This window comes from Amblyomma mixtum, chromosome 6 (assembly GCF_055824585.1).
Source record: "Amblyomma mixtum isolate Tamu chromosome 6, ASM5582458v1, whole genome shotgun sequence".
NCBI classification, from domain to species: Eukaryota; Metazoa; Arthropoda; class Arachnida; order Ixodida; family Ixodidae; genus Amblyomma; species Amblyomma mixtum.
Window position 1 is genome coordinate 126,278,438 of NC_143017.1, and position 27,308 is coordinate 126,305,745.

The 27,308-nt window shown below is 48.6% G+C and overlaps 1 protein-coding gene across 1 annotated transcript in view; it reads right to left on the reverse strand.

Annotated features, from left to right (window-relative positions):
- LOC149340307 (uncharacterized) overlaps positions 1-24,200 on the reverse strand; it is a 48,768-nt gene extending 24,568 nt beyond the window's left edge. Inside the window, exon 1 of the mRNA XM_089549049.1 lies at positions 23,328-24,200. Coding sequence (XP_089405175.1) covers positions 23,328-23,792 — 465 coding nt within the window. The 5' untranslated portion in view covers positions 23,793-24,200. The remainder of the gene's footprint in view (positions 1-23,327) is intronic.
- Between the last annotated feature and the right edge of the window lie 3,108 nt (positions 24,201-27,308).

Consider the following 27,308-nt stretch of genomic DNA (forward strand, 5'->3'; position numbering starts at 1 on the left):
AGCCGAGTTGATAGCCCGTCTCTCGCTCTTGGTATGACGTCACGCTGTGACATCACTAGGCATGGTATGACGTCAGGGGTCACCCTAAAGGTCAAACGTGGCAAGTGGCCGCCGCTACGCGAAAGGCCGTTCTTGGGGAGTAGTATTGCTTTCGCAATAATAATTATGGGTCGCGAGAGGTTGCTCGGGGAGACAAACTAGGGTGTCATAAGCCCCACCAGTGGCTGTGTTTGGAACAGCCACTTGCCGGGGCAGTGGCATATCGATTAACAGCTGCACCACTGCGCCAGGAGTGGTATGAGGACTCTCCCCGCTATCTATGAATGCAAATGGAGAAGGACGGATCCCGCATATATGGACATATAGGCAGAACCTAGGCGAAGTGATAGTAAGGAGGCCTCCAAGTCGCTGAAGGGAGCCACTAGCGCCATCGCGTCATACCCTTTTTTTTCTCATGGCTCATCAGTAGCAATGACGCTCAAATTCGCAGAGTAGCTTGGTTGAACACCTACCAATATTCGTATCTGTAATATCCGCAAATCCATATATAGCTTCCTAAACATAATATGAATGAAGCCGGGTCCAGCGCTGAGCTCTACGTCACTCGACAAGAAAACGAGCAACAAGCATGTGACATGAGCGCAGTAGTAATGGCGGCAGTGCATTATAGCTCAGCAGACGCAGAAACGATAACTTTTTTTTTAGCTCAGTAAAGACAATACTTTTTACCAACATAGGAAAACTAGGTCTTGTAAATGCGCAGTAATGACAATTCTTTAGAAGGGAATATTGCTAAAGAAGCCATAGCGGTGCTCAGAGCAATCCTTGAATAAGCTGCAGTATGTCGAAAAAAATGCGTTCGAAACTGTGGGAGAAAATAGTCACCACATTAGCTCACGTGACACCCAATTTGTCGTGACCGCTATTCAGACTTAAGGTGTGCTCTTAATTTCGGCGCTGTGTAAAGTACAACAAGTGGGCCCAAAACTGCACGCAAAGTAGCGTTCAGCTCGGCAGTATATCAAATAAGCCAACAAAAACGACAACTAGGAATACTAAAAGTGTGTGACCGCAAACAATACATATCACAAGATGGACCAGAATTGCGACCATGCGACGAAAAGACAAAGCCCCTCGGTGTTCATGCGGTTGGGAATGAGATGTTATTTTCATCATATACGTCGCCGCCTACAAATTACGATAAACTCTTTCACAGACAGCGCCCACTGACTTCCACTAGTCGCTTTTACGATTCATTGCATTTAAACTATGGGTAAAATTATGATCAGAACGGCACTATCGCCTGCCAAGACATATGCCGCTGTCACTGCTGTCGGCTCACGCAACGTCATATTGTTGCGCTCGACTGGCATGAGGACTTGTGCTCGTTTTATGATGTGTTTCATTCCCTCCCATCTTGACAGCCCCGAGTGCAATTTACGCTGAAAAGCTTATTTACTGAGATGTGCCATCAACTCAGAGTTGACTTGATTTGACATTCGAATGGCATGAGAAAGAAACAAAGTCATTGAGGGACGAAAAAAAAACAGTAAAGTCTGCGCCACGGATCATTAGAACAAAAAAAGAACAATAAAACACACATGCTTCTTCTGTGGAAGTTAATAACATCTTTTTTTACCTCATAGCTCTCTTGTGCGCTTTTGCGCCTGGGAACGAGGGCAATGATGACGTGAAAGGCCAAAAGCAGCGTGGGAGCGTTAACTCCCATCAAAGACAGCAAATCAAGTGCTCTGATGGAAAACTTGCCTTAAAAAAGTCCGTTAAGAGAATAAAAATGATACAGGTAGAGTATACAGGCCACCTAACCTCTAAGGTTAATAAGCGAAGACAATAGCATCGCAGTGCAATCTCTGTACATACATGAGTCCTTCAGTAAATTTCCTTGGCGCAAAGCAAGAACACCACTTTGCTTTTGCCTTTCGAACAGGACTTTCAAAGCACGTATCACCTAAAAGTGACTGCGTCTGCTCCATGCCATCCTTTCTTTACACCTTTCATATTTTTATGTCTCTCTCTGGCTCCCTGGTAGCGACTGCCCGAAATCTCTTCAAATGTTGCAGCGGGCGTGTTCGTCACATGTTTGGCGAGGCTGCGGCCTCGTTCTCGCGATTTGTTCGAGATGCAAGCCGGCCGCACTTTCCAAATAAAGTCGGCTCTTGCGCCAGACATCTCTCGCTTGTCCGTGCTCCTTCTTGCGTTGAATAATCGTGCCTGCTCAAATACTCTATAATAAGCGTTGCGTAATTCGCTGCAGCCAGCGACGGACAACAGAGGGCGCGACCCACGAAGTTCACGACAGCGCTTGCCGAGTGATCCCAGCGACGGGTGAATGGTGAAGAATCGTAGCGGCTGTCAACCTCGCTTTTGCCTTTTCCCCCGACGGGGGGCGGTTTCGCTCCGCGGCAGCAAAGGGGAAAGGATCTGGAAAAAGGGGGAGGGGCTTGGTGGCTGCGCAGCACCACGCGAGCACTTCCGTGTTGTGTCCGAAACCGCGAAGCCGTGACCGCAGCAGCACGCACGCGCTTCCGGCCGCCGCCGCCACCGCGCGGTGACAATGACGGGACCGATTCGACTCGCTGGCAGGTCGCGACCGCGCGCCGTCGGCGTCGGCGCAAGCGACGCGGCGCGACCCAGCGCCGGTCTCCGCTGTGTGTCTCGTTAGATGGGTGCAGCATTGTCAAGGCTACAGACCGCGTCGGCAAAACAGAGCCGATGTGACACGGCCATTCTTTTCCTCCTTATATGGACACGTATTATAGCGCGATTCATTACCTTCACTGCCATTCCTTTTATTCTTATCGGTCAGCCCGCCAATGGGCCGATCCTGATGTTAGTGAGGGTGAAATTAACCAGGGCCTTGCGCGACAGCGCTTCTCACAGTCTGGAATCTGCATGCAGCTTCATGCAGTAGGGATTCCTCACTTCGCCTTTGTTTGCACAAAAAATAACTTGCTAGCTCGCAAAAAGTAACAGAACACATGGAGTGTTATACTTATCGAATGGTCAGAAAGCTTAGGGTGACCGCTGATTGTTTGTTTAACGAAACTTACCACGGATACTATTGCGGTGGAACCTTAATTATAGAGGCCGTTTTTTTATCACAGCTAGCCACCAATGAATGAATGGCGGCTTACACGACTGAGCCGCGAGCGGCAGCGCAATACCGATTACAGCAAATTTACTCTGGTATGCCTGCACCAAACACCTCTTCTCACGAACCATTATTCGGAAGACTTTCCAGGCTTTCGAAGGAATGCAGTCGTCGATGACGAACACCTGGGGTTTAGCCATGCGAACCGCCATTCTTTCGTGCATGAATGAAACGATGACTATCCGTTACGAATGGCATGACAGATTTGTGCCCAATTCTCTCACATACCTGGACAAAAACATTTTAGAGCGGGAAATCGTTTATGAAAGCAATTTTTTCATATGATGGAATATTTCATGATAACAATCAACGTATCCGCAGATCTCCCGACTGCAGTCTTGCAGATTTTTTTTTTTTTCTATTAACGTTTTTGCTATCGTCAACATCGTTCTCAATAGGTTTACTATGGCAGTCTTAACTGTTCAATTCGATCAATGGGAACGCTTTAAAAGAAAGATTTGGATACATATCAGAACAATGCACCATTACCTTCAATAATTCCTTAACAGTATCTTACAATTCTCCAATTTTTAAAATTTTTGACCGAAAATGTTGGGCATGCATTGCACTCGCTCGTAGCAAAACAAATCATACGAAGTTGTAGTCCAACCAGGTCAGATACAAGCGCGGTCTTTCCGTGCATTACCTTATTTACTCTCATAATGAACACACTCGCATAATGAGCAATCCACCACCGCTACTTTTGCAATCAAAAAGTAAGATTTTTTTCCCCGCGCGTAATAAACGCACCCCTTTCTATAATCGTTTATTCTGCTCATCATGATAGTGATAACTAGCAGGCTCCCTTTTTTGAAAGCCGGAACAACTATCCAATTTCATAAAATGGTCATCTCTTGAATGTCAAGAATGCTATACTCACCCTCCTGGACGAACAGCCAGTAAGAGTATTCCGCGAGGGATCCGAGAACCAGTAAAAACCACGCCTAGCCCCAATGGGTCCCTCAGTTCCATCTTCCTTATTAGAACAGTAGGATCTTCTCGCTTAATACTGCGAGCTTAATACTGCGAGCTGTGCTAAAATGAACGCGAGTTGTGCTTTCTTTGGACAGCTTTTTGGGCCAATGAGCGAGTTATATGTGTGGTTTGATGATAAAAGTTGTTGTCTATGTTCTCAAGGAAAGAAACTTGCTGGAAAGCGCATTTTGTTGAATTTAAAGGTGAGTCGTACCGGATGAAGTTTTTATTTCTAATAAAAATGATCTATAGACTTTGTACAGACATTTTATAGACTATCAACTTTTAACAGCAATTTCCTTTGTCCATTCATAGTCTACAGATTCTCTATAGATAAAAGTGCATTGAAAGTGCCTGAACGTAAGTCTATATATTGTCCATAGACTGCTTATAGGATTTGTCTATAGAAAGACTCCAGACTTTATAACAAAAAGTCTATGCAGACAGTCTATAGACTGCCTGAAGAAATTTTGTGCTGGATTTCGCCAGCCTGCCTTCTGTCCCATTTCTGCCAATTCAAATGTTACTGAACATTTTTCTCCGCGTAATTTTCGGAGAAAAAAGTGCGATAGTTATGCGAATAACTAAGACATTCATTGAGTTAGTTACAAGCACTGTTTGTAACCCGTCGAGGTGTCTATATTTCTCCGGCCGCTTTACTTACCAGCACTAACTATGATAGATGCTCTTAAACGTAAAAGCTCTAATATTACATTAGTTCGGAGTCAGTGTTCGTGTTTTATAGGGCCCTGCCAGTACACACTTCGGACACTGGGCAAAGGCATATACTATACTGCTTCGTGAAATCAGCTCCCTATTGTCTGGCAGCGCCAGCTCTATGCCTTGTACACCGCTGCACCGTTTTCGTGACACATTGTTGCACGGAAACGACGGGGCGCTCCTCCCCCGCGCTTTGACGGCGACCTCGACCCGTGACGAGGCGCGCCAGGAGGCGCTTGCGCCGCCAAGAACGAGCGCCACGGCCCGGCGACCGCCGCGTTCGGTCTCCGCGTGGCACGCGCGGTGCGCGCAATTTAGCGAACTTGGAAGAGCCTGTTGTTGCGAAACGCAGACGAAAAAAAAGCAAGGGAGGGAGGGGAGAGAGGGGAGTAGATTTGCTCTCCTCTACGTGTACCGTGAAAGTAACAAAGAGCAATGGTGTGCGCGAAGTTTGCTCCAAGTTTTACAGGTGTCCCGAAGGATTCAACGCTGTACAGCTGCAGCCTCTGGCTATGGCTGTGTTCGCCTCTACGGTCTCAATTGCTGTCATTTCCTTAACAAGTGACGTCATGGGAAGTAATCTGGCGAATGAAGTTTGATGAAGAGTCGTTCGTTTCTGTCTCAGCTGTTGCACTCTCATCATCATCAGCTTGACTGCGCCCACTGCAGCGCAAAGGGCTCTTAGTTGTCTCCCCAAATAACCATCTCTTTGACCGCAAACGTCGTTTAATACTTTCCCCTATGTTACAGATATATTTGAAACTGCGCTGTGCATTCCTCATCGGAACGCAACGTTTACGATTGCGCCTCTCTGCCGTCATTGCCTGTTTTGTAACGCATCCGGCTCTTATATAAGCTGTCCATGAGGATATGGTATTACATTTGCCTTATTTGAACACTCACGCACAAAACGCGAGCGTCAATGTAATACAAACTATACTCTCTAGCGGTACGTCACTGGAATTTCGTCGTTCCAAAGTCTAGAAAATGTCGGCACGCTTTGGTACACCGCTTCCGCGGCCGACCTTGCCATACGATGTCTGCGAATCCGTGTGGCGGTTCAACAAGCGCATACGCGCCGCAGCATTGCAGCTGCCAACGCATTCCCTTTTAGTGCACACTAAAGTGCGTATTCGGAGGAAGCCGCGTGCCAGGAAGCAGACGCGTACTGACTTCAGCTCATGGTTCAAAAAATCTCATTAGCGAAGCAATGGCAATCGCCAGCCGTCGTTTTCGACGCACCTCACAGCTCTTGCTGCACTCTCTTACACATATCGACATGCTACACTAATCACTCAAACCGAGTGCAGGAACCTAAATGTCTGACGCTGCTCGGGAGCTGTCCCGGTGCACGCCCAAGCTGGGCGTGATTATGTAAACGCGAACTCCAGCGTACTCGAGGGGGCGCCCTGAACGCGGCGACCAGCTACGAACAAGAAGGGCGGCTGTGTGTTGTTTTGCGTGCAGCGTGTTTACAGGAACGATGAGCAACACACTTTAACAACCCGGACCGACAGGCAAACAATCGCTGTTTTCGTTTTCTTCTTACGAATGCAGGACGAGGCCTCGATGCATGCGGCGAGAGCACAATGCGTACCGGCCCGCGCTCGCGCAGGCATTTGCCACGCGTGTCTGCGCACAGGATTTCTCGGTAGTGCCTCGTGCTGACAGGCAGCGTGCTGTCTCGCGACGCGGCTGTCGCGCGTTTTTTTTTTTTTTTTGTCGACTCAGCGCGCGCACCACCGATCAACCAGCACCGACAGGTGCCGCGATCACCGCGGAAAAATATGTCTACCTGCGCGCGTGCACTAGTGTGACCGCGCGCTTTCGTGCGTAGTGCATGCAGGCGTGCGGGCGTGTGGACATGCGGACGTGCGGACGTGCGGGCGTGCCTACGTAGTGTGTTTACTTGAGCACATTCAAGTTCAAAGCTCCATAAACTGGGAAATAGACATTCCCGTTCCAAGCTCCATTAAATAGGAAACAGAGCCCGTCCCGGTAAAGATCCATAAACTGGAAGGCGGCATTTCATGTTCCACACTCCATAAACTAGGAAACAGGGCCCGTCATGCTCCAGGCTGTATAAACTGTGAAACAAGCCTCGAGCCTTCTCGACCGTTGCGTGATGGGTCTGCTCGTCACCACCGTCTAATCAGATAACGGGTGAGACAACAATGCAGTCATGATAACGACGCCTCGTAATCGCAAACAGCCCACACGTAAAAGATGTCTTGTAAATCGCTCTCTGAACGGAATGCGAAGCGCCGTGAACCTGCTTCGGAGGTTGAAATGGAAAACTATTGCTTTATTGCTTTCCTTGCGCACATGCGACTGACTATACGTGCTCTCAGGTATACATGATATTCCGACAACGTCGCATGTGTTTCTCTTTGCATGTGCTTATCTATTACTTTTCTCATGCGCAAAGAATCGATCAACGCATTTTCATAGGTTCTATTGTGTTTATTTTTGCGAAATTAATTCTGAATCCCGCTTTTTTTTTTTAATCACACATCGCTAATGAGAGCGTAGAATGGTCATCTCTCAGCTCGAGGAGCAGACGATGTTTCGTCCCTTGCAAAAATTTTTTTAGACAGTGTGAAGACTGTCCATCGACTTCTGTCTATGAAATCTATAGACTGTCTATAGACAGATCCTAGAGAATAGTCTACAGGAAATACAAATGCTATAGACAGTCTATAGACAATCTATAGATTTATGGCCATACACTATTAGTAGACTTTTGTCTATATATAGTTTATAGACTATAAATAGACAAAAAGAAATATTTATATGATGGCAATAGAGTCTATAAAAAGTCTATATTTAAACTCTAATCTGGGCGAGTTGGTTCATAGCTTGAAAGGGGTACATACTTGCACGAAAGACGGGACGAAAACAAGGAAACACAAACGACATGTACAATGCGCATACAATGCGCATACAATGTACACCCCCCGTCATAAGTATACAGCCCAAGGGGTTTGATTGTGAGGCCTGCAGCATGGCTGCTTATGCATCCTCAGCAATCGTGATCAGTCTAAAGAGGAAAGGCATTGCGTACTCAATCCTCCCAAGGTTTGGACTGCTTGATGCGCCAGGGAGCCACGCTAAAAGCTTCGAAGCAAACCCCTTGGGCTGTATACTTTTGACGGGGGGGGGGGGGGGGGGGGGGGGGGGGGGGGGTTGTACATACAATGTACATACAATGCGCATCAATGCGCATGCAATGTAGGCATAGACTGCCCACAGGCCATTTTTATAAGGGTTTTGTCATGAAACAAAAGAAAAGAATCAAGCAGAGCAAGTTCAAAGTAAATGACAACCGCTCTCTCCTCGTGTCTTTCAGGAGCCCGCCAGACGGCCGCAGCCCAGGACGATTGCGAAGATCACGTGACTGGAGGAACCACAATGCGCAAATGGCCGCCCGTGCACTTGCGCCGGCAGGCGCGCAGGAAGAGGTACGGAAAGGCAAGAACTCGTTACGACTCCCTAGCAGCGAGCAAGAGCCGCGTGACAACACGTATGCGTTTAGTAAAACGCACACACGCGCAACAGCATTCTTCAGCACGCGAGCAAATTGTGGGTCACGACTGTGCGTGCGCAGAACACGAAAGCAGATTCGCGCAGTTCAAGCGCGTTTGCCGTCTACGCGCTGGGCTTGCGAAGATGGGCGTGTAACTGCGTGGAAATTGTGGGTTAATGCGATGCGCGGGCTGAGGTTTTTTGCATATAGCGCTCGATCGTCTTCACTGCACGAGATGTGCGAAAAGCTACGCGCATACAATGACGGCGTCCTTAACGTGTAGTTTTTATATTAAATTCTAAATCCCACTGGTGCCATACAGTTCGTCTTTGTTCATGGCGTTGCACATTATCTAGGTGCTGATTTGAGTATACGTTAAGACAGTCGTACTGATTTTATGGTAACTTCAAGTAGTAACGATAATCTGATGACATTTTATGGTAACCTAGAAGTTATTTCACAATTCCAGGTTTCAAACGTGCTACGCGCTAGCGGCAATGGGCGCCTTCTTTTGCACAGCTGTCTCTTAGGACACTTGTTCAAGTGGATCCGTCAGTTCCTGACATCCGATGTATATTTAAAGACGGGAAGCGGTGTACAGAACAGGTCTAAAAGTTGGCCAGATAATCCTTGGAGTTACTGCGCGAAAACACGTAAGAAATTACAAAGAATGTGTTCAGCCACCTTTTCCTTTTGGGAAACAACGTTCAAAAGTGCATTTTTCGACATTCAAAAGTGCATTTTTCGACAGTGATTATCTTTCATCGACTGTTTCTTTATCTTGCTTTATATTTCCGCAATGATAATGCGGGCGGCGCCGTACTAAAGCGAAAGTTTGGCCTTCAATACGTAAAGAGATTCGCTCAGGAATGCTATCGCAGTTAAGAGCGGCAGTGATGGGGTGAAGAGGAAGCAGGAAGGTCTGGGCAGTGCCTTTACCATGTGCGGCTGCACAACTTCAGGCTGGTTCAGCTCCTGTATTTATTTTTTTACCCATCGCAGTGAAGCTAACCCGCCATCTACAACCGTCCGAAGCTTGGCAATGGCAGCCAAAAGGTCTCATGTTCTAGACCTGCTTGTACGGAAGCGCAGTCACGTGCAACCGCAGCTGAAGCCAGCTCGCAGAGCTCGGTACCAGCTCTGAACCAGCTCTGGACCATCATACGGCTCCAAAGCTCGCCGCCAGCGCCAGTCGTTCTGACCGTGTAATGCGTTTGAAACTGCATCCCGTCCAGCAAGAAACAACGAGACAGCGTCACACCACCATCAAATGCTTACGCTCACATAGCGCGAAAACGAATACGGACAACAGAGAGACAATGACAGAGAACGTTCCTTCCTAGGTGTATACTTGTACACAGTGAATGAACTTAGGATCAGTGTAAAAAGGAAGATCGACACGTATACAGCGCTAACCCTCGTCGTGCTGTTACACGTGTCTGACTTCTCGCTTCAGACCTCCTTTATACGAGTTGCTGCTCATCACGGGCTTCACTTTTCAAGGGCTCCCCGAGTATACGCATATGAGTCACCAGGCCACGACTCATTGACTGTTTCCAAAAATTGCCTCTAACGCGAGACACCGTTATTACGCGTGCCTTCCCGGAATCTCTCACCTTCGCGGTAACACTGCGAAGGAAAGTGACCGGCCGCACTCGAGCCTGCATGTAAGCCTGTCCAGGACGGCCCTGAGAACGGTGGCCTAAACGGAGAGAAGCCACGGAGGGAGGAAGGGGTGGCTCTCGCCGCCAATAACCGGATCGCGCGCCAGCCACACTGGCCAAGCCTGTCGACGTCGGCCTCCGCCGGCCGCTTCGGCGCAACCAAAGAAAACCGAAGAAAGAATACAGGGAACGCGACGCGCGCGCGCCCAGACTCGTCCCAGTTGCGCAAGAGGCAAAGCAGCACGCTCTTCCCTGCAACCAAAACCCGCTTCTCGGTTGACATCGTCGAGGCTGAAAGTCGCGCCTTTGCATTTAGTTTGCCTCTTTCTTCGTTTGTCCTTCTTCTCTATCTCGCCCTCCCCCTTAATTCTGCTTGCCTGCCTTTCTCGTGAAACTGGTCGAACGGCACGGTAGCAGTGGTAAGCAGTACAACGGGACGAAGCCGATGGGCTGGATAGAAAAAGAAAAAAAAAGTAAAAAAAAAAAAGAAGAACGCGCAGGCTCGCGGACGAGCGCCGGCACGCTGGTGTAGTGTTTTTTCGTTGAAAAGAGAACGAGTTTGGCGTCGACGACAGAGAAATCGCGCGCGAGATCCTCAGACAGCCAGGCACATTGCGAGATGAAAGCGGACGGAGAAAATACCTAGATTTCTAGACAGGCGGGCGTCGACAGCCGGAGTGGTGGTTCGTGGAGTGTGGTTCAGTGGTTCAGTGGTTCAGCGATAAGCGACTTGTCCTATAATTATGTTCTAACATCGTTCGGCCGGATCAAATAACAGTTCTCTGCCCCGCAGAGTCAACTCAGATAGCACTTGACTTGATAGAAGGACTTGATGAAAGAACTAGAAACTTTTGTGCTGACCTCGTTCTTCAATAACGTCGCTTGCTTTTTGTTGTTGTTTTTTTTCGCAACACCGCAGAGGCTACAGAAAAAAAGAACTCCTTCTTCGGTGCAGTCCTCGTACTGAAACCACACAACAAAAAACGCTCAACTCCACAGGCACACCGAAACCGTTAATCACCCCCCCCCCCCCCCCCCCCCCCCCCCCCGCCGCGCCTACACCCGAGAAGTGACAAAGGAAAACAAGTGCCAGCCGTCAACTGCACCAACGCATCCAGTCATCAAAACAGCCCAGTTGTCATAGGAATACCCTAATAAAATCGCAGTTATGGACGTGATTATTCCCGTTATGCTCAAATAATTAAAATGACCAATGAAATTCTTAGTCGTCCCTTCCTTGTTGAAAGGCAGAAAACTTTTAGATTTTCTATGAAAAATAGGATGATTCTTTAATTACAACGAACCAATCCCGGCAATTTTTGGACATCGAAGAGCGAATAAATTGCGTACACACACTCAAGTGTATAAAATTAATAAATAACAACCTTCCGTTTCAGTAGTACACCCTTAAAATTTTAGGTTTTTTATGTCGTAGCGCTAGCTTTTACAGTGAGTCAACTTCTAGCCGGACTCATGTGTCTCTGACGCCTGAAACTGCTTTGATAAATGTGTTGATAAACGAAGCTTGTGTTATATACTGAGAAAGTAGTGTGCTTATGCGGGCACAACCGAAAACTATCGACGTTTTCGACGTCCGTATCGTACCTGATACGCTGGGTATTGCAGGTTGAAACAGTTTCACTGTGCCCCTCTCCAGAGCAACGGATATATTTTACCCCTTAGCGGTCTACCTTGTTTACGGCCACCGCGTACAGTTTTCCTATAGTGTTGGGCCCTGAAACCACGCAGACGACCAAGTCTCCGGCAAGAGACGTTGTCCTTCGATTATACAGATTATGAATTCCAGAGACCCAAAGCGCGGCTTTATTTTGTTTCGTTTCTTTCACGACGGACGTTCACGACGCAGTTGGTCAGCGCAGTGCGGAGGACGGCGGCTGCCCCCGCACAGCCTTCTTCGACTCCGTCCCACGTCCAGTTGTCTCCCGCCAGTTTATCTAGGCGCACTGGCGCGTGCCGTATATCAAATTTCTACGGCTCGTTCTCTACGACGCCAGAGCCAATCTGGCTCTTGCGCTAGCGGTTATCCTTGTCCGAGTAAGTGCTAGAAGCCCCTGTCGCGCACAGGTGCATCCGGCGAGTAGCACATCCATGGGCCTCGCGCAGAGCAAGGACAAGTAATGTGCGGACTCTGAGGAGCCACTTATACGTGTGGTGTCTGGCAGCTGTGCCCGGTCTCCGTTACATCTGAGATTTCATTGTAAACGCTCTAACAAAAGCAATCTCACTCGTAGAATGCGCGACGTTTAAAACCTCTAAGAGAGAGAGAGAGAGAACATTTAATGTCCAACAGAGGTGCGCGCCCCAACAACCTCGGCCGCAAAAAAAAAATTCAGGGGGCACTTTGACGATCTAAAGTGCGAAAGGCGAAAGCCTTTCCACACAGCTTTGGCTGCACGGCCGTAGGCACGCACGAGGCGGCTATGGGGCGAATTGGATTGGCTAGTCATGACTAATTAGTCATTACCCATGATTAACTAGTCATGACTAACTAACTAGTCGTGATTGGTTATTGGCTAACTAGTCATGATTTGTTAATGACTCACTAGTCATGACTAGTTAGTTGATTACTGGTTAATGACTAGTCAGTCACGTCTAATTAGTTGATGACTAGCTAGGACTGATTATTTAATGACCAACTAGTCATGATTGGTTAATCACTAACGAGTCATGACTGTTTAATGACTAACTAGTCATGACTAACCATTCATGACTAGCCATGACTAGCTAGTGATGACTGTTTAATTTCCTCATCCTCCTCGAAATTTCGTGGTCTCTTAAAGCACAGACATTCGCCTCCTTTCAACACAAAGCGCCATCTCACGCTTTCTTGAGGAAACAAAAGTGAGCTTAAATTACTGCCATTAAAGGGTGTATCAGATACCCACTGGCTGCTCGGCCGAGCTACAAAAGCTTTTAACTGTACGCAGCACGCTGATGTAGGGAACAGTACTGATGACGTCAACATCGCTCGTGTAGCCTCTTCTCGCAACGTAACCATGGATCGCATGTCATTTCGGTAGCGCTGGCTCGAGCGTGCTAGCTCATGCCGTTCGCTAAGCCACCGTGATCAACTCCGAATAAAACAGGCGGCTTCTATCACGACAGAAACTGGCCACAACTCGCCCATCATCGCCTTTAGAGTGGTACTGCGAATAAAATCACCAGTGCGATCAAGGAATAAGAAAATATAAACGGCCTGCTTCAAAGCGCCTTTCTCATGAACTAAATAAATGAAAATGCGCCAAAGAATACTTTACATGCAGTGAATGTGTGGTCTAGAGGGCCTAACTTCACATTCTGGAAGCAGACACCCGCAGTGCTGGAGAACCGGTGGGGAAGGGAACCCGGAGTGGAATGGCAACTGGTCGCCCCTGAGCGAGGATTCCTCTGTGGGACAATACGTTCGGCGGCCTTGCACTTTTCAAAGAAGGAATGTGTTGTGTTTCTGGAGCCGCTAGTTCCTACCGCGTCTTCCGAAACTTGACTGTAATCGCACCCTTGGCCTGCCCTCGGTTTAAATCGTGCTTAAATTATAGCTCTAAAAGGAGACTTGTGGACCAATACGAATCCCCTTAGAAAAGTTCTTGTTTCATAGGGACGTTCAAGAATCAAAAGCCAAAATTTGAACAGTAATAATTCACAGAGGTCTTGTCATTTCGTTAGAACTCATAGGTTAATGAGGTGAAGCTGGCATGTGCCTGCCCGGGATACCAGGAGGCACTGCTCACCATCACCAAAAAGTCCGCAGAAGCCACTTAGGGCCCCACCCACAAAACCTCCAACCACCACTTTCGCCAATAAACATTCATTCATTCATTCATTCATTCATTCATTCATTCATTCATTCATTCATTCATTCATTCATTCATTCATTCATTCATTCATTCATTCATTCATTCATTTTCCCAGGATGAGAGAGAGTTCTGAAGAGTGAGGGCTTTTATATTGCCTTCCAACAGATGCTGGGCCAGGTCTTACCCCCACAGCTTGAAGGAACCAAAGTAAAGGTTACAAGCTAACCTGCACCGTCGGGCGAAGGGTATTTCAGATGAACACCTGCAGGTACAACTGCATAGAAACGCGCTAGGCACATTAGCCTGTCCTTGTGATGATAACTCGCGCATCCTCGCTACGAAGGAAGCAGTTATACCGTACCACTGTTCTGAGTGCTGTCGGGCAGCATATTCAATGAATGGCTTGCGGTGATGTTGTAACAGTCACCATATTGACGGACTACTCAGAACCACCGTGAAAGTCTGCACACTTATCTAACCCATTTATCGCCACCTTCAAAGCGCACTGTATGAACTATACGCGCTGTCCGCCATCATGGAGGCTGTGACGTGACGTACAAGCCAACTGTAGCTATACGTGGAAGAATGCCGGACGACGGCCATATAGCAAGCAGGTGCTCTGCGCTCAGGATGTCGGTGACGGCTGCCCTCGCGTGGGAAGCGGGCTGCTCGCTAGCGGATGCCACCTGTCTACTCGCGCTATCGGCAGCGGTTGTCGCGCCTGGTGGCAAGGGGTCTCGGGGACCCGTCTCTTCCGCGGATGTCGGCCGCATTCCTCGCAGCCATTGTGCGTGTCCGCCGCCGTCTAACCTGGACGACCTTGACGGGTCGCCGCCGGATGGTGCTCCCCTCACTGGCGACCCAGCCAAGGATGGGCAAGCGGGAACGGCATCCAGAATCTTTGCTGATTCCTCGAGGACCGAAACCGATGTGGAATGCTGTGTGCGCATCGCTCGTCTGAATCGGGTACATAAAAATTAGCTCAAGAGCAGTATTTTGCGATGGTTATTTCCTCGAATTCATTCTTCTTGCCCTCTGCTACCCCCTGTGGCATCAGGGCCACGGGCGGGTTCAAAGCGGAGGGGACGATGGGCGACCGCCTCAGCTGAGCGAGAAATTTTCTGATGAAGAACCACACTCATCCCCCCTCATTTATCTGTAAATAAAGTTCAAACGTGCATAGTCCATATGTCGCCGCCCTCCGACACTGAAGGCTTATTTTAAAAGTTAGCCATAAATCCGCTCCTGGGCTGAGAACCACCATGCAGCGTCATTCGCCAACTTCATCATTCATGGCGAGGATGTGCAAAGACACCAAAGCATGCAAAATTAATTTTAAAAGTTATCCATAAATCCGCTCCTGGGCTGAGAACCACCATGCAGCGTCATTCGCCAACTTCATCATTCATGGCGAGGATGTGCAAAGACACCAAAGCATGCAAAATGAATAAACAGAATAATGGCTACAAAATATAGCCCCAAGATCCGTCGACGGCCGCAAAGTTGGAGAAGAGGCATGAGCGTGGAAACTGTTATTCTGCGCATGTCATGACTCATCCTCACATAGTTCTGAGCATCCCTGAGCGTCATTTTTTTTTATTGCAGGTTTAAGGACAGCTTCATTTTATAATAAAACACAAAGTCCTGCGGATGTAACAGGAAAAGAAACCTGCTTGAAAAGCGATTCGTATTTATAGCGCCCGTTGACTTCTTGCGTGGCAAGTATTTTCAAAGCGCCTCCACTAACTGAAAGGAGGAAAGCATTGTGGAGAGCGTAGGCGGGACGCCGCAGTTCTTCGCTATCAGTGGCTGGTGTTTTTTTTTTTTTTTTTGCGCTTCGCTATCATTGGTTCATTCTCGTTAGTTGCTGACGAGACATACAGGGTATACGCTCTGGAATGTACTAACATTCGTATCTTTAAGGGGGGTTTGGAGAGCTTGTTACGGTGGGTCGGGCTCCGTAATCATTAAGTTGTACTCTAAAGGTAAACTGTAAATTGTGAGGTGTAACTCCCCGAAACGACGCATGGGCTATGAGTCACGCCGTAGTGGAGTGCCCCACCTGGGGCTCTTTAACGTGCGTGACATTGCGCACGGGCGTTTTTTTTTTTTATTTCGCCTACATCGAAATACAGTTGCCACGGCCGGGATCGAACCCGAAACCTCCGGATCAGCATCCGAACGCCAAAACCAGTGGGTCACCGCGACGGGGGAGCTCAAAAGATGAGTGAGATCAGTGCAGTTTTGGAGACTAAAGTCTGTTATAGACACACTATAGCTACGTTTACATGAGTGCGACAGTACAGCGCACCTCATTCCGTCTCGTTTCTTGTTGAGCCAATGCGTCACCGCTTACATGCACCTCATCAAGTCTCGAGACGGAGTGAGTTGCTGCCGTCTAGTGCGCCGTCTTCTTTTGCTATTCTACAGACGGAACGCTGCCGCCAGCGCAGATGGCAAGCCGGTCCACCTCCCCATAATAAAATTTGTTACAGATAACCGGCTTACATGCCAAGCGAAAGTCTACTTCCCTTGTCGATCGACCTCACCTGATGCATTAGCGAGGCGCTCTATCCTGGCGCATTATCTCCGTTTATATGAGCGCGACAATAAAAAGAAAAAATACGGACGACGTAGCGTATTTCGGCCAAACGGAAATTAAATGAGCTAACACATCGGTTTTCACTTCGGTTCCGGTTCGAGGCTCGGTTTTCAAGGTTGAGCAGGCTTCAGACACAGGCGAGATCGGTGAGTGGGGGCCTTAAACTAAAACTTACTGCACTAAAACTGAAGGGGACACTTAAGGGTGTGATGCGATAGCGTTAATAGGTTAATGCCCATATATGTGGGACAGGTCATTCTAATTTGCATTCATAGATCGCTGGGAGTCCTCATACCACTCCTGGCATCGGGGCAGTGGTTAAGAGATGCGCCACTGCCTTGGAATGGCAAGTGCTGTCACCGGTGGGGCTTGTGACATTCAGGTTGCTCTTCGCGAGCAGCCCGTGTCGCCAGACAGTGGTGAAATCGGTGAGCGGAAGTCTTAGTGCTAGCGCACAAGATGTTGATACGATACGCTATACTGCCGCATTCGTGTAAACGTGACATTTGATACGATACGCTACTGGCACATTCGCGTAAGCGCGGCTGTTGATGCGATACGCTTAATCACATTCATTTAAACGCGGCTGCTGGTACCCATACGCTTATGCCGCACTGTAAACGCGGCACTTGATACGACACGCTACAGTCACATTCATGTCAAAGCGGCGTATGGCAGCAGAACTGGTCGGTCCGCAACATAAAACTGCATATGTCTTATGAGCACCGGAATTAAAAGCAAGCGGGAGCACATACACGGCCAGCTAGGAGGAGCGATATAGAGGGGCATTCGCAAGCGGTGTGTGAGGAAGCAGTGTGACGGTGGCTGTTCTCTGCCGCACCTCGGTGTAGCATAATGCCTCGCTGTGCTCCGGACGCCTTCGCCTTTCCGCAAAAAAAAGGCGACAGACACCAAGCAATCAAGCGAACTTGAGAGCGGTGCTAGTCAGCGCGCTCGGAGAAGCTCAGAAATCCAATCTATGTGGGCTTGCAGCCAGTCGTTGAAGCCAGTTCAAACAAGCCTTTAGTACAGTCGCCAAGCTGCGCGAGAACATGGTTCTTCCACGCGAAAATCATAAATAAACCCTCCGAGTTCTCAAGCCAGAATATAAGTTTTTTCTTTTGGGTACTTGCATGTTGAGCAGTATGTGTATACTACATATTGAATAATTACACACCCCTAAATACCATAACTAGTCATGACTACTATGCCACCATCATTTAGGCTTGTTTCACTCTCAGGATCCTCGACTAATACAATAGAAGTGAATGTGAATAACTCATCTATCAATTTGTTTAGGTCCAGCACCCAATCTCTAACACATATTGTGAGGTTGAGTGAGGCACCTGACGGACTCTGAAAAAGTGAGGTGAGGATGCCTCAACATCAACTGATGAGGCTGAGTTTGAGTGAGGTTGCCAAATTTTATTTGAGACTGTAGAGAGATCGAGGTCTTTGAGGTCACATGCCCACCTCTGCCTTCGAGTGTGTATCGTCCCCGAGGTAACAGAAAAGCGTGATATTCTCCCTGTGTGTAAGTGAAGAGTTTTTGATTATTTATTTGCTTGAACCGTTTATTACACGTTTTGGCAAGCCCAGCAGAAAATTTAGGGAGAAAGCTGGGTAATTTTGCTTGCTAGATAGTTGCGAAATGGTTACTAGCGCGATATAAAGAAAAACATAAGAGACTGCTGTCTGTTGTGTGCGTGCGTCTGTGTGTGTGTTTTTTTTCGTGCCACTAACCATGTCTCCGCTATCTACCTGCACTAAACCCTGACGTCGTTAACAAAATTGCCGTTGCCGTCCTCGCAGTACGTTGTTCCCGTTAATTACAACTTAAGTTGCGGCGCGTGCGGCTTGGCCAGGGTAGCGCGGACACAATGCCCCTCGGAGCATGGACAATCCCTTTGTGTACGCGTTGGCCATGCCCTGCATTGGCGTGCCTCTCAGAAAAAAAAAAAGTAAATGTACAAAGGGACAAGTTTCAAAGCAAAATGTCCGGTTTAAAACATTACATATTTATGAATCAAGTAAACGGTTCTTCGCAGTATTAGCAGTAGAAACCTGCTATTTGGCGGGTTTCCAACGAGAAAGTGATGACCGACGGTATACGCCTGATGCCTCCTGATACCAAACACAATAAGCAACGGTGAATAGGCGCTTAGAAGCGAAGATGGGCATAAGAACCGCATAGTGCTTGTTTTTTGGTGCTATTTTATTATTAATCAAATCTTTGAATATATTTTTAAAAATAGGTAAGTTAACTGGTTGTAGGCTCCAGAAAACAATTTTTTGAAAATTTTTGATGAACTTATTCGGACAAATTAAAAAATTAGTCACCCTACACCACTGGCACGAGTTGATGGCTACCTGCATATGCCTGCAATTGGTGAGTCAGATGCCGCCCGGCATTCCGGCACCACAAACGAGCTATGTTTTGTTCTCCGTGTAAGTATGACGGAAAATAACGGAGAGCCGCGCGTACGCAAGCTGACGGCTTTGCAGCAGCTGCTGATGTTATGCAGGTATTTCAGAAAACACATTTAACGCTACACGATATTATAGTTGTGAGGTGTGCGCTTCACAACTGCCTGGCGTTCCCTATACCGACGGTCATTTTGCCAGCAAGGCATAGAGTTGGTTACCAAGTCCTGAAAAGCTGTCTCTCTGGCAATTCAAAGGAGTCACTTCTTAACTAGAACACCAAAACACCTTGTAGAGCAGCTGTGTGTAAGAAATCATTAGGAAAATAAAGCTGCAATGAGCAACTAACAGCTACTACAGACGATGTCAGTGCCTAATGAGCCTATGCGCTACGCTATCTGACAAAACGCGCACTGAATCACCGCATACATGAGCAAGCTTTATGAAACCACCACAATGTGCATACAAGAACATATTAAAATATCCAGTTAGTGCGACTAGACTCGCCCTCTAGAAAACAATATAGCATAACTCCATCGTAACCATAGATACCACCAGCCGAATACGTCGTGCGGCTAACCTCATCAGCCCACGTGACTCTATGCCTCACCCTGCTTTGTTCGCCATCTCTCGGAATCCGCTCCATCACCCTAAGTAACCATAGGATATCTTCTGTTCGCATTATATTCCCTTCCCTGCCCATATCAGGGAGGGATTTGTGGCTCACCATACAGGAAGCAAAAAAAAGGGAAGGGGGGGGGGGGGGGGGGGCTTGAGGGGAGTATCACAAACGTAGCAACACATAGCCCACTGTTTGACGTTAGTGACCTTTCATCGACGGTACAACGAGATACGAATACGAAGCCCATCATGTTTTGATCGAGACTCCATCATTCCCCACCAAACCTCGCTACCATTGCGCTCAACTATGCGCTCATGCAACAAACGATGCGCTCAGGTTTAGCGCTTCCGGAAGTAAAGCGACCAGCCATGACACAACTCGTGTTTGCGGAGACGGTGCCGCGACATCACTATGTGCAGCAAGGTTCTGCGAAACAGGTTACGCTTCCACAGCGAAATTTTAATTTCGCAGAATTTGGCCTCCGCTAAGGGACGACGGCCGTTTATTTTCTATGGTGACACGTTACGAATGAAAACGACTATTCCAGGCTTAGCAGGCGAATCAAGAATGAAACAAAAACAGAAGGGGTTTCTAATCTAACTCCGCTGAAGAATGACGGTCACGTCCACGCTTGGCGTCACCGTCGGCGAGAGCAATTAGTCACAAACGACAGCGTGTCGCCTTCGTAGAGCTGTGTACCCCCCCCCCCCCCCCCCCTACACCTATTGAGGTGCCTCCAGACTCTCGAACACGAGGATGGTCGTCGCGGTGTGACCTCCAGGCACCTTAATCCGCATTATTATTCCCACTTCCTCCACTCTGCTTGAGGTCGTTTATTCTGCACGTGGTCACAAAGCATGTGCACACTAAACACTGCTTCAGCATTGTGTATAATATGTGCAAAATTGTGCGAGAACGTATTCTTAATCTATGCATTAACATTTTCACTGTTGTTTTTTATCACGTTGTGAACACTTCAATATGGGAAGCCTGGTTTATGCACTGTTACCTGTCCCGACGAATCGCTTTTTTTTTTTTCATTAGCGACCGTTTTGCTACGGCACACATTAGCGCCCGGTTTACACTGCGCAAGCTATAAGGCTACTTTTACCCTTGGCAAAGTGCTCTTTGAACTATTGGACACGGACTGGGCAGTATTATGTAAACAGCTGAATATCAATATTTTAATTCGCTTACATCCTTTCGGATTTTTCTCTTTTCCTCGTTACTAAATATCCCAATCGCCAGATTTTGTCACCGCAGTTCTTAAAAAAGCGGTGGGTAGCACCACGCTTGCCCCTTTCAGGACGAAATGTCAAGCTTTTTGGCACGGTCCTGTTAAAATGCACTAACACTTTCTTCTCAGCCAAGATCTTCTCGTTTGACTTGCCATCATTTCATGAATAAAACGACCAACCAGTGTGACCAGAACAACGTCCTTAGTGTAACAAACTGCGAACATGCCTTCACCAGTCATATCTTGAAAGAGCACCTCTAAGTTGATAATTACTACAGCCAGTGCATAAATCTTAATGGAAATGCACGATGCATAATGACATAGGTGTTCTTCGTTCACACCAAAAAGCGGTTCGGAAAGGTCAGTCAGCCCATGAGGAGTTTGGCACTGACCGCAATAAGATCGGACCAACTTCGTTATAAATTCGAATACAAAAACAAAAAATTGCGGTCTAATTCGTGCTAAGCAAAAGTGGAATAAAGTGAACGCTAATGACTCTCATTTCATATTGTATGCATAAAAATATGTTGAAGGAATATAGCCATACGCATCGGTCACTTTAAAAAATAGTGCTTTGCTCGTTGGCCGCACGCGTCATACCTCTTCTTCAGTCCTACTTTCCTACAAGCACGAAGTTCAAACTTTTCAGCAATATATCCTATCTCACATTTTGCTGCACCTTTTCGGTCCGTTCTCTTATACTGTGCTGCGCCTTGCCCACACGGTATTAGCACTTAAGCCCAGCGACCATACCAGTGAACAAACTGCTAGCTTGCAAAGAAAAGACATGGCAGGGAAAAGGTTAAACACTGATACGAGGAACTCACAAAGCGCGCCTACCGCATGCGGAGGAGCCTAATGTAGAAATAAAAGGCAAATAAACACATCACGCCGACGCGCCCTGCAGCGCTCCGCCCTGCTGCCACCCACGCAATCTTTTCAGAATGACCCTGTGTGACTAGCGTTGCAGACAACCCTGCGCCGCCGTTTGAGGTCGAAAAAACGAAACAGCGACGAGAAGCAATAACAACAAACAGCTCCTAGTTCGCTGTCCAAACAGCGCCGGTCGATTGAACAGATACGCTCCCACAGAGAGACACTGGTCACATCTCGTTTACAATCTGCATAGGCGGAAGCAGCTTTTCTTTTTTGTGAGAAGAAAGTGGAGTCCTGAGGCGATCACATCAGCCGGCGTCTAATGGTGTTCGCATAACTAATTATAATAGTGGGCAATAACGGAAGGAACTCCGCAGTAACTTTACATGAACCCTGCACTGAGGGAAGGAAAGGAAGGTGGAGAGAAAGGACAGACAGAGAGAGAGAGTGTGGGAGGTGAAGGGCTGTGGTGTAAATTCAACCCCTGGGCTTCTTTAACGTGCCCTGACAACGCACAGCACACGGGCGTCTCTTGCATTTCGCCTCCATCGAAATGCAACCGCCGCTGCCGGGACTCGATCCAGCGTCGTCGAGCTCAGAAGCCGAAGGCTATAAACACTGAGTCACCGCGGCGTGTTTCAAGGCGATTTGTGGCATGCTTTTCTCAGGATCGTGCTGCCGCAGCTTCCCAAACATTACAGGCACTCCAGAAGGAATTCCCGAAAGCCTGTACGCAGCAGGCCACCTGAAGAGAAAGCAGCCTGAAGAGAAAGCAAGGACTCAAGCCTCCGTGAAAAGCAAACTATATGCATTACAGCCACCGTAGCCTAACCCCTTGAGTACCAGCTTCGTTGTAACGTAAACCCGGTTAACGCAGGAGCCGATTTAAATCCATGCTTTCCTTTCACTCCGCGTTCTCCGTATAGTTCAGGAATCTATAGCACTGTTTCAAAAAGCAACAGTAGCTTGGTTTGGTCGAGTTAGCAGCAGTTCTTAGAAAACATTGCGCAAAAAGGACAGGGACGACACAGAACTGGACGGGGCATGCAAAAAGCGCGTAGCTTCCTGTACCGTCAACCGAAGAGGACAATGCCCAAGGATGTCCGGCGTGAAAAATGAATGAACGTTCAGCTGACGCCCGATAGCCAAAGAGAAAGTTGCCCAGATGTGCCTGAGAAGTGAGTCACACATGGATGGCGAAGCGGACGCACTTAAGAATGCGTCATCAGTGGCCATTTATCCTGGTTGATGTGGCGCTCTCACTTCATTGCCTCTGGGACAGGACTAGGGGTGCAGGAGTTACCGATAGGACAATCGTGATAACAGTGTGCCCTTCACAAGGCTCTGTCCCGGCCCCTTGACAGCTTCAATGGCCGCACAGCTGCCAGCAACCGTTCGATAAAAGCCGTGCCTTAATCACACGAGCCGGACTGGCGGTGTAGTGTTTTTATAAATAACATCTTTTTTTTTTTCATAGACTTGTGACGCTCACATAGCGGCAATTTTGCCATCTCACTCAAAACGCCAGTAATGTACAAAATGAAAAGTGCAGCTGTAACGCAAACGCCAAGCGCTTGCAGCCGGCGGCGTCTCATAACATTCACCGATGCGCCCAGAACGTGCCAAACCCAGCGCCAGAGGGCCTGTTATCTTTAGCATCGCAAGACGCAGAAGACGTTCAACGGCCCACTCACGATTTCCTTGCGCAGCGAATCCATGGCCAGGTCGAACCTGGACCTCCGCCAAGTCGACGCAGCTTCACCGTCCGAAGAAGTCGTCGCGTCGTCGTCCGCGGAGCACGCCGCCTCCTGGGAGCCGTCGCTTCCGGGCGGCGTCACCGCCGCACCTCCCACGGCCCACTTGTTCCTCAGCAGTTCGGACTGCCGGAGTCGCTGCGCATAGAAGTCGCGACAGCGTCGCACCAGCGTCCCTCCTTGGCGTGTGGACATCACCGGCTCCGAGTGTTCGCGGCGGCGCGCCATGCGCCGCCATCCGGGCTCGTCTGGTCGTTTGGGCGCCCTCCTGGGCGCGCCAGGGCCGAGCTGCCGGTCGGCCCGGGGCTGACGGCCTCGCTGGTGAACACTGTTGTTGCTGCTGCTGCTGATGTTGTTGTGGTAGTGGTGATGGTGCTGATGTTGGCAGGACGGCGACGAAGACATGTCGCCGTCCCTGCCGGCGCGCACGCGCGCCGCGGAGCTGCAGACTTCAGGCACGACGGCGCACAAGTCACGACCCACCCCGTCCTTCCACTGCGGGGCCGGCCGTTCGCACACGAGCGCGAGCACGATGTACACACTCCACGCGCTACTCGCAACAACTTACTCCCGCCACACTTTCCACTAGGCCGGCGGCGCGAGTCGGCGGCGCACGTGAGAGCAGCGCTAAGTTGCCCGGTGCGCTCCCGTTTCGTTCGCCTCCGCCCCGAGCAACGGCCCCCGTTCAGCCCCGGGGAAAAAAAAGAGGCGACCACGGACGACGTCGGCGACGCTCCTCTCGCGAAGCAGCGGAGCCGCGAATACAACTTCCCGCTGTCGGCACAGCTGAGCGAGCCAGCAGTCGCCGCCAACGTCGACGCTCGCGGCCCCTCCCCTATCTCTCTCCCATGACGCAGCCAGCGGTCGCTGCGCCGGCGCGTGACGACGGCAGCGTCGAGCGCAGCGCCGTCGGTGTCGGCCGCCGGTCAGTCCCTGCGAAGCCGACGATGCGGAACCGGCATTGTTCAAGGTTGCATCGGTCGTTCGCGGTGCGCTGCGCGGGCGCTCCCGTGAAACTGGACCGCTTAGCGTTCACCCGGCGCGCGCGGCTATACGGTACGGGCCTCCGCGCTTAACTTCCTAATGGCCTCTAGACGTCCTTCCACATCGTCTTGACGGGCTGCTCGCGAACGGAAAGATGGCATTCCGTTTTTCTTTGCCCTTTTCGAAGTGTTCTGCTGATCACTAAGGCAGATGACGCTGTAACTCTATTCGCTATTCGCTAATGTGCAATCGGCGTTAGATTTTAAGGGACTGACGACAAATGGAAGTTGGCCTGTAACGATAGGTTACCGCAGTCTAACTACAAAGACGCTTCTTCCACTGAAAATTGAGGCTTCATACGCTACAACAGGCAAAAAAAAAAAAAAAAATGCAGGTGTCGCGCCATCAGTGGCGGATTGCACAAGTCAACTGCGTATGTCGACAAAGTTCTCTGGGCGCGATGCCAGATGCGATACACCGCCATTCAATTAAAAGACGCTGATTCCGGAGTCCTTTTCGGCGTAGAAATCCTGTGTTTGATTCGAGTTGCCAATGGCATTGTAAAGGTAATTTTCTCAACAACAAATGACCTTTTTGCTGCATCTGAACTTACGACCATGACCAAATTTCATCACGATGATGCACAGCACCCGTGGCTAGTCAGGGGACTTTTCACACTGCCTTGTGAACCTTAGTGAGTCTTCCGTCAAAGGATTGTGACTTGGGTGCTTCATAAACAGATACATTAATCCTGTAAGTACATTGGTCTGTATCCTCGGGCAATGCCAACCACGTGAAACAATATATTTAAGGGAAACAATACCCATTTTCTCTGAAAGCAGCGCCTTTCTCGTTAGAATGTGGTAGCCTACCGATAAATCCGAAATTTAAATGCCCCTGTGTTGCCCTTCAAGGATGTTCTAAATGCTCGGCACGTATAGGGCCTCCGGTCGCTGAATCTACGAAGGAAACTGTGGAATGGGAATTAACGTACAAGGGGTAGTTTCCTTAGTATTCGGTGCCAAGTGAGCCCTGTAGCTGCTGTTTGTATCAATAGCTGACCCAGTTCTTTCTATCAAGGCTTTTCACAGCGACATTTATAAAATCCATACTTCCCGTTTATGCGGCCTAGCTGTCGTTGAAGTTGTAACACATGACGTCATGACAACGCACAATGCTGACTGGTCAGAGTGAGGTGACGTCACGCATGGCGTCATGGTAAGGCACGACGCTGATTGCACAAGATGTCAATCATAGATTGGTCCGAACACAATGAGAACGTCCCTTATGTAACGCGTTCCCCCTCTTCTTCCTTGCCCCCCTGTGCCCTCTCGCCTTCACCTCGTCGGCCGCATCGGACGCCATCCTTATATGAATGAATATGAATGGATAGGTAAGCGACAATACAGTTTCTCAAAATTACCTAGAGAGAAAGCTGGCGCCACCAACTATAGGAGTTTCTTAAACAGCGCTTCATCCACGGCGGGAATGCCGGGAAGATGAAGTTTATTATTTGACTTGGCTAGTGTTGGGTCGAAAACATGGATTCTGCTTATGAATCAGTAGCTGCGCCGGGATACTCTCGTCTGCCCGCAGATTAAATTTATTTAATAGTGCGTTTTCCATTCTTCGATAAATTTAACGCAAGTGTTAGGCTCGTATGGAAACGTTACTGAATTTCCTTCAGGTTCGCCTCGAGAAGAGTCTTATAGTTACGGATCAATCCCCGTTTCATGCCCATCAATAGCCAAGCCTAATACGAAACCTCATCTCGGCATTCTTGGGCCTCTCCATGGTGGATGAGCTACCACAGCGCCAGTTTTCCCCCTAGGTAATATTGAGAAACTCTACGTAAACGACCGCGCTGGAACGTGCGGTATACACGTCCGGGAATTACGCATCCCTATCCTACACCCCACACATCCACTCCCCACCCCACTTCCACATCCATGATTGGACTTTGTTCTCGACTACTCAAGCAGTCTGAGCAAAAGGCACCCCTACGTAGAGTCCGTAAACTGGCATCGGCATTTCGCCCCAACCCAACTGTTGCTGAGAGAAAGAGAGAGAAGGAGAAGTAAAGGCGGGGGGTTTAACCAAAAGAATAAACTGGTTTGCTACTCTGCACTGGGGGAGAGGGAAATGGAAGATATAAAGGTGAGGGAGAAAAGAAAGCTAAGAGGAAAATGAATTCAGTAAGGAATTTGCGTGTGACAAAATCATAGTCTATCATGTAGGTCCCAAGCCCCGAAGAAACGGAGCAATACCTAGAAGGCCTTCACCTCCGACGATCGTCGGGGCTACTGTCGAGAATCTTTATATCCGTCAGTAGGCGTGGACCAAGACGGTCCAGTGCACTGCAGATATATTTTCTTTCGAAACTGTATGCAGAGCTTGCACATAAAACATGTGCTACGGTCTCTTCACGCCTGCAACTAGTGCATGCAAGGCTATCAGCCATACCGATATCGTGGAGTATTGGCTCGTGAATGAGACGCCAAGACACAGGAGACACAGGAAAGTTGGTTCACATTGTGATAAGTATATGGCGAGTGGGCCGTGGTTTCGATTTTCATTTTTTCGAGGGAGCATAATGCTGTAATACATTGCCAGTAATTCGGAACCACGCCCGGATGGTGGCGCTAATCCTCGCGGCCTGTCTCGTTCTGTTCTGCAGCCAATATGCCATTCTATTTCTCTCTTACATCATTGATGATGTCATTGCGGCATTTTTATGATGATGATGATTATGCTGTGATGTCTGGTCCCTTTGTAACGGGTGGGCATCAGGTTGATGCCCCAAAATGTTTAAAGCCATGCGTAATGAGCTGGCTGCCAATGGAACTAAAAACGCTTGTCCAGAATTCCTGGTAATGACTATAATTCACTGCGAAACATTTTAACCAACTGTCGCTGAAATTCGTATTACCACAGCGA